The sequence below is a fragment of the Panthera uncia genome (genome assembly GCF_023721935.1).
Source record: "Panthera uncia isolate 11264 chromosome A1 unlocalized genomic scaffold, Puncia_PCG_1.0 HiC_scaffold_17, whole genome shotgun sequence".
Lineage (NCBI taxonomy): Eukaryota > Metazoa > Chordata > Mammalia > Carnivora > Felidae > Panthera > Panthera uncia.
Genome location: NW_026057577.1, coordinates 6,620,247 through 6,628,269, shown reverse-complemented (window position 1 = coordinate 6,628,269; position 8,023 = coordinate 6,620,247). Strand labels below are relative to the sequence as shown.

Here is an 8,023-nt window from a genome sequence, read left to right as displayed (position 1 = left end):
TTGAGTGTTGGGTGTGTGTGTGTATGGGTGTGAGTGTGAGTTTGAGTGTTGGGTGTGTGTGTATGGGTGTGAGTGTGGGTTTGAGTGTGGAATGAGTGTGAGTGTGTATAGGTGTGAGTGTGGGTTTGAGTGTTGGGTGTGTGTGGGTTTGAGTGTTGGGTGTGTGTGAGTGCATGTGGCTGTGAGTGTGGGTTTGACTGTTGGGTATTTGTATGTGGTGTGCTAGTTATGGAGCAGGTCTACTCTCCTGGGTGAGGCCCCCAGGTCAGGGAGGCCACTGGGCCAACCAAGAGGACCACAGTGGAGGCTGTGACCTCTCTGGGCAGCACCGTATTGATGCGGGGACTACAATTCCTGCTGCCTCCTCGCAGAAACAAGACCAAAGGCAGAGGTGCCAAGAGGACGAGAGGTCCCACGGCAGTGTTCTCACACAAAGACACAGGGACCCCAAAGCCTGGCTCAAGGTCAGGAGGGAACTGGATCTTCTGAGGACGGCCTCACCCTGCCTCTGGCTTCTCTGGGACCCCATGGGTTAAAGTTTACCACACCACTGGAATCCCTGTGATAACAGGAGACTCCACTTCCTGCAGTAAATGTGGGCAAGGCATTTCTATTTTTAAGAAAAAAGTTCTTGTTGTCCTTGTCATTTCAGGATTTCACAAAGAGCAAAGGGAGAAACAACATATACTCTAAATTGTACTAAAACACGCTTTCAAGAAAGTGTGAAGTCTTGTTTAAACTGCCAAAATTTGGCCGTAAAAATAAAGTCAAACTTTTTTTGGTGAAATATTCCCTCGGAAAGCGAAAGAGGCAGCCGATCAGATCAACTTGCTTCTTTTTGCATCAATCTCCAGAACTTTCTCCCAAGGGTGTTTGTAACCTCCAGTCCATCTCCCTTTACGAGCAAATTTCACTAAATATGAAAATAATCCTTCAATGTAAAAGCACTGTCTGCTAATGTTACATCACCGAATTTCCAGAAGGTTCCTGTGAACTTGGGAAACCCCCAGTGAATAAGACCAACTGATGGAGGAATGGCGTGATGAAGGGGAGGAGGAGGTGGGAAGATCACTTCCAGCCCTGAGCCCCTCCCCAGATGGTTTCTGGGAAGCCGTCTGTCTGAGAGTGCATGCAGTGGTCTTGTGGGCAGGATGCCAGCAGGGTTCGGGAACTTCTAGGACTGGCTTCCGTGAGCCAACCATATGCACCTCTTCTCAACTCCACCATGAGGGACTTCACATTGATGACCTGAAATTAGCCATGGTGAGCCAGTGGTCAAACATTTAGCAGCACATCCCTGAGCAGGGGCTCTGTTTGGCGAGGCTCTTGTGGCTTGGGGACATAGCAAGGCAAGCAATCTGACCCGAGTCTGTTCCCCAAGAACTCCAGTTCAGCCCCTTCTGAGGTACCCTTCCATGAACTGAACCATTACAGGGAGGAAAGGAGTGTGTTAGATATGACGGGGTTCCCAGAGCCAGAAGAAGTCTGAGCTCTCCCCTGTGTCTTGTAAACTCCCTGGAACTTTGTTTCCTCAGCTGAAATGAGAGACAACCTCCCTAAGCACATGACAAGCTCTCCTAAAGACTGCTGTGTAAGCAGATAGATGTGTGTGTGTGTGTGTGTGTGTGTGTGTGTGTGTGTGTGTGTCCTGGCCCCTTTTGATTCTGGGGAATGAAACCACACCTGCTTCTCACAGGGAAGAGATGAGTAGGAAGAATATCTACATGCATGGAGGCCAAATGGAGTGAGTGCCATATTTACAGGACACAAGCCCTGACTTCTAGAAAAACTGGAAACTATTTGGTCAAACGGGGTATGTAGCACCATGCCAGTGAAGGATGGGGTCTTTAACTGATGCCTACATTCACCTTCTGACTATGGTGGGTCCAGTCTGCAAGTTCTGGGACCAGGGCACTTCCATGTGTGTGTCAGACATAGAGGGGAGACTGGTAGCCTCTGGCCAACATCCCTGTGGCCATGACTTGACCATCTGAGATTAGCAACACTGGACTATTCTTGGGGAAGGCACCTAAAAGCCAGAGCCCAAATAATAATGGATAAATTATTGGATAATGGATAGAGGAAGCTGGGTGTCTCAGTCGGTAAAGCGTCTGCCTTCAGCTCAGGTCATGATCTCACAGTTCATGAGTTCAAGCCTTCAAGCCCTGGGTCAGGCTCTGTGCTGACAGCTCAGAGCCTGGAGCCTGCTTTGGATTCTGTGTCTACCTCTCTCTCTTCCCTTCCCCTGATCACATACTCTCTCTCTCTCTTGAAATAAATAAACATTAAAAATGTTTTTAAAAATTATTGGATAATGGATAAATAAACAATGGCCCTCAAAGATATTGGGTCCTAATCCCTGGAAGCTATAAAAATATCTTGATGCAAAAAGGTCTTTGGAGATATGATTAAATTAAAGATCTTGAGATGGGAGACTTTCCTGGATTATCCAGTTGGGCCCTAAATGCAATCACAAGTATTGTTATGAAAGGGAGGCAGAGGGACATTTGACATGGAAGAGAAGGTGAGGTGACCACAGAGGCACAGACTGGAATCAAGAGATGCAAGCCGAGGGATGCTGGCAGCCACCAAAGCTGGAAGAGGCAAGGGACAGATTCTTTCCTAGAGTGTCCAGAGGAAGTGGAGCCCTGCTGACACCTTGATTTTAGTCCCATAAAACTGAGTTTTGGACTTCTACCCTCCGAAACTATGAGAAAATAAATTTAGGTTGTTTTAAAGCAACAAGTTTGTGGTAATTTGTTACAGCAGCCAGTGGAAACTAATATACCAACTAAGACAAAAGGTAACGGCTTCAAAGTCTTTTTACCTTCTAGCAAAATCTAAGAATTTGCTAATTTTCCATGGCCAAGTTTTTTTCCACCCCTCTCATAAATTACTAAATGCAGGAGTAAAGGATAGGGCAGATTTAAGAATTCATGGATGGGGGTGCAACTGGGTGGCTCACTTGGTTGAGCGTCTGACTTGACATAAGCTCAGCTCATGATCTCATGGTTTGTGAGTTCAAGTCCCACATTGGGGTCCCTGTTGTCAGTGCAGAGCCTGCTCCGGATTCTCTGCCCCCCTCTTTCTGCCCCTCTCCTCCTTGCATGCTCTCTCTCTCTCTCTCTCAAAAATAAATAAAACATTAAAAAAAAAAGAATTCATGGATGGTAAGTGCAATCCTTTTTGCCAAACTTTCATGTGTGCGTGGTCCACACCGCCATACCCTTGAACATGCTGTGCCCTCAGCCTGGCACACCTGTCACCCTCTTCTCTCTATGGAGCTCATACTTGAGGCCAGGCTCTTGCAGCACTCTTCCTGGGAAAGTTAGTGCTCCCTGCCTCTGCAGTGCTGGGGTCTCAACTAAGACTGCATGTGGGCCATCAGGTAACATCAGTGAGTGAGGCAGCTGGGCGGGAGGACTGGTGAGCTAGCACCCATCATCCTAGGGGCCACCGTGCAATATTCAGATATATATAACTCAAGGCTGCTCATCAGATTTTTTCAAGAGAACTTGAAAATCCTCCCTACTTATGTGAAATCTCCCAATTTTGTAATGGAAGACTTTAAAACATAAAGTTTAAGCCCTGTGTACCACACAGAAAGATGTCTGCCGACTGGTTTGGCACAGAGTTACCAGGCTGTGGCTTGTGTCAGATGTCTTCTCTCTGTGGCAGCTTTTACCTAGTGAGCTACCCCATCCCTGCTTGGTGACCACCTGCCTCTCCAACTCCTTGCCCCTTCTCTGAGGGGAGGCTCGTGCCCATGTGGCCCCAGGGCCTGGAAAACACAGGACCTCTCCAGGAGCAGCACTTCACTAATGGCTGAGCAAAGAAGGAAGGAGAGGAGGAATGGGAAGATAGTAACCTTTCTATTGGCAGACAGCAACATGCCAGCGTCTCTCAGATGTCAACAAAACCTACCTGTCCCTCAGCTAAACTCTCAGTGCACTGAAGCTCTGAGGGGCATCTTCTCAGTGTGTGCAGGGTCAGCTAGCACTGGGTCCAGGTTTCTGCGGGAGAAGTGGAGTAGACAACGGGGAGTAAGAGCCAACCTAAGCCTGGTCATTAGCAGCTGAAGGGAAGGCTCTCAGCTCAACCCCTGCTGACCATGGACGGAACAGCCCTGAAGATGTGACCACATCACAGGTGGCATTCGAGGTGGCAGATCACAGCAGGGCCACAGCCAGCCCAGAGAGAAGACCTAAGACTGCTCCTGCTCAGACAGAGGCATGAGCAGACCCCTTCGGCTTCCAGTTCCCCAAATGGAAAGTTGATGAGGGTAAGCGACTTATTCCAGGAGCTTCTTCACAATTTCTGCCTTGTCCTTGTACCAAGTACGCAATCATTGCCTTAACATTTTTCTATAAAATTGACCAAGTGTTTGAAAACTGACATAAATGCTCTACAAAAGAACACAACCATAAAAAGGAAAACCAGTATCACTTGTCATGCACACACAGGCCATTATCCAGAAACAAACAAACAAACAAAAAACGAGAACAACGTGTTTAATTCTCGACAGCAGCTGTTGTCAGGTTTGACTTGGGACGGCCTTCTCCATGCAAGGGGTGCTCAGCCAGTGGGGCGGGGGGGAGAGGGGCTCTGTAAATGACACATTAGCACCCAGGTGAAAAGAAATAACTTTCCCACGTTGGATATCACTCCCTGACTTAACCAAGGGCTGCAAGGTGGGTGGGATAGGCTGGGGTGGGGGGGCTTGATGTAAGGATATAGGTAGTCACAGGGCCAAAGCTCATCCTTTCCTTAGGGGACAAGACATGTGCAGCCCTTTAAGAAAGCAGAACTGGACCCCAGATTTGGAGAGTCTGAGCCCATCTCTCTTTGCAGAGATGGGCTCAGAGAGACAACAGAGAAAGCTAGATGCAAGTTGGAAGCAGGAAGGCAGGCTGGGGGAGAGGCGGGCCCAGAAGGGCACCTGAAAGGAGAAAGGAGGGAAATTGCCAGTGCTGGAGAGGCAGAGCAAGGGTCTTGGTCAGTGCACTAGTCTGGCTCTAAGGCCACCAGTTGGCCAAGGGCCTTGAATGCCACACTGAAGGGTTTAGAACCCAAAGGGCTTCTGGCAAAACTGCCACCTTTGCTTCTTCTCTCTCTCTCTCTCTCTCTCTCTCTCTCTCTCTCGGGAAACATCCAAGGCAGCCCTATACATTGTTAACGATGCCCTGTAGCCCAGAGATTTTGGCTGAAAGTTCAGGAATTTAAATTGATGCCCGCTTGGCCTGGGGGAGTCTGCATCCCAAAGCGAGCTGTGGGCTCCTTGGTCAGTGGTTCTTTTACACTTTCAGGAGCCGTTGGCCTCAGAAACAAGGCCTGTACAGATCTTGGCCCAGGGCTCACCGCTGGCACATCCCGCCCCACAGCCCTGGGCGAAGTCAGACAGAGGCCTTTCATGGCTTCAAAAGTTCCACCAGGTCCTCCAGCCACAGGAGGCTGGAATGGGTAACTGAATCCTACTCAGGGAAAAAAAAATAAAAAAGGCACAGTGACCTTTTGTCCCAGCACAAGTTCCCGGCCCTCTCCCCAGCCAGCGGAGGCGGCCCAGCCAGGAGAGTAAGGAATTGCAGATGTGCGCGCAGGGCCGCAGCAGCCCTCGCCCTGGCCCAGCAGTCTCCCGGGACAGCGCCGAGGCGCCGCGGTGTTCAGGACGCCGGAGCCCAGCCCCACTCCTCGTCCCGGACTCCTTCTCCCAGCTTTGCCTCGAGGCTCGGCGGTCCATGCTGCCTTTCCCCCCAAGCCTCGCCGAGAGCTCTTTCAGCAAAGAGGCGGCAACATGGAATCGACCCTTCTAGGGACAAGAGGTTCATTTTGGCACGCGAGGAGAACGCACAGGCCCTTCCCGAGCGCACGAGGGCAGCTCCCGACGGCACGGGGCGAGCCCGGCCGGCTGCCGGGAGGTTGCAGGTGGGGTCGCCTCTCCTGGGTGGGCGCGGTGGGCTGAGAGCAGTGCTGGGCACCCCGCGCCCCGGATGCGTGAGCTTGCGCGTGGCCGCCTTTGTGGGCGACTTGGGGTGCTTTTCTCACTGGACATGGGGGGAGGGAGGGAGGATACCTCTGTGTTGTGAGGGTCCAGGCCCGGGACAGGACCAATTTCGTCCCCTCCGTGGGCGGCCGGACCGGGTCGCCCTCATCAAGTCCGACACCAGGGTTGGGCACCCTTCTCCCCCACCCCTCCCTGGGACACCCACTCGGAGACAAGAGGCAGAAGGAGGCAGGCCCGGCCGGTGAAAGCCCCTTCTCGGACCTGGACAGATCGATGCCCCCATCCCGCACCACCTCCGGGTCCCCGGCGCCCGGCTCTCGGGCCCAGGCGCCGAGAGACTGGGGAGCCGGAACCCGCGGCCCCCACACTCACCGCACATCGTGGCTGCTGCTTGCGCCCTTCGCGGCTCTGGGATTCTGCGCGCTCTGGACACTCGGAATTCCGTGCGCGCCTGGCGCTCCGCGGGCCTGGACTCCCGCCGCTCGGCCTCAGGACCTTATAGCTCGGAGCCCTCCGCCAGAGGCGGGGCCAGGGCGGGGCCTCCTCCTGCCTGCCTGCTCCCCATTGGTCCCCGGTTGTCGTGACAACGGTGGGGACTGGGCCCCCAGGAGTCAGGGAACTGGGCGAGGGGCGGCTCCCAGGCGCAAGTTCGGTCTGTAACGCCTGGGTGTCGGGTCCTGAAGATGGACCGGGGGGGGGGGGGGGTGGAGACCGTCTGAGTTCAGACCCAGACTCAGGCTCGGTCTAGGCGTGGGACCTTGGACAGGGGACTGAATCGCTTTGTGCTTCAGTTTCCCAGTCTGTAAAATGGGATGACAATGGAACCTACCTGCCTGGTCCTGATGAGGATTAAGACGCAGAGCACAATGGCGGGCGTGACGCACGTGTTCCCCTGTGCGCCCTTCTGTTTGCCGGGCTTCTCCGAGGGCACCAGAATCGCTGCACACTGTAGGTGTTCAAGCCTGGTCCCCTCTCTGTAAGGAGAGAACTCTAGAGCCTGATTGATAAATGAGAAAACTGAGGCCCCCTCCGAGGTGGAAAGGGACTTTGCCAAAACAGGGCAGCCGGAATTGACAAATTCCGGCAGTGGCAGAATTCGAACCCGGGATTTCCTGGAGAGCCGGAGCTTTAAGATGAGGATTCCCCCCAAGTCGTGAGCCAAGCAGGGGCGACCCAGGGAACCACCCCCTCCCGGACAGCGCTGGCGGACCTGTCCTCAGCGCACTGGCCTGCACAAGCCAGGGGCTTCTCCGCCCACCCGCCTGGAGCCCGAATGGGGCCCAGCTGTGAGTCACTGAGACTTGAGTTCCTCCGCCCTGGTTCCCGGCCGTCTCCTCCCCTCCCCACTGCGCTCCGGGCCTCGGTCTCCCGAGGAAGGTCACGAGAACTGACCCAACACTGGCGTACTTTGAAGCCATCTGGTGTTTTTTATTTTACTTAAAAAAAAAAAAATCTTGATATTCTAAACAGATCCTCCCCAGTCGTGTTAGAGCACAAAACGAAACTTTTTGCGTCTTGTCTCTGGCATTTTTCCTGATGTAATTAATCTCTGTAGCTTCACCAGGGCTCTGCAGGTCCTACGGGGGAGAAGGTGTTTGGTTTACCCACTTGCCCGTTGAGGAAACTGAGGCTCAGCCACAAGTAAGGAAGGGGTTTGGTTGAGTCATCCTGCTGGGAAATAGTGGAACCGGTTCTGGAGCAGCTGTGTTTGCCTTTCACCCTTCACTCTGCAGGGTCACTTTCATTTCGTTCATCCATTCATTCCCTCATTCCTAAGCAGCTGCTTCATACCTGTCCTGATGCTTAATGGGACTTAATGATGAGTGGAAATAGTCCATTCCAGGGACTCATGTGGCACTTACGGAGTGGTGGGAGGCAGACATTAATCCAGTGACACCAGGAGAACAAGAAAATTCCAGGTTGGGATTGGGAGACAGGGAGGGGGCAGGGCAGGTTGGTGGGGAGGGGACCAGACTCTGCCTGGGACTGGGCTGGGGCTGGAGTTGGTACAGGTCAGTGTAG

The 8,023-nt window shown here is 52.9% G+C and overlaps 1 protein-coding gene across 1 annotated transcript in view; it reads right to left on the bottom strand.

Annotated features, from left to right (window-relative positions):
• The window catches only part of GFPT2 (glutamine-fructose-6-phosphate transaminase 2), a 47,479-nt gene extending 40,057 nt beyond the window's left edge, over positions 1 to 7,422 (bottom strand). The window contains exon 1 of the mRNA XM_049648965.1: positions 6,374 to 7,422. Within this exon, the coding sequence (XP_049504922.1) occupies positions 6,374 to 6,380 (7 nt within the window). The 5' untranslated portion in view covers positions 6,381 to 7,422. The remainder of the gene's footprint in view (positions 1 to 6,373) is intronic.
• Between the last annotated feature and the right edge of the window lie 601 nt (positions 7,423 to 8,023).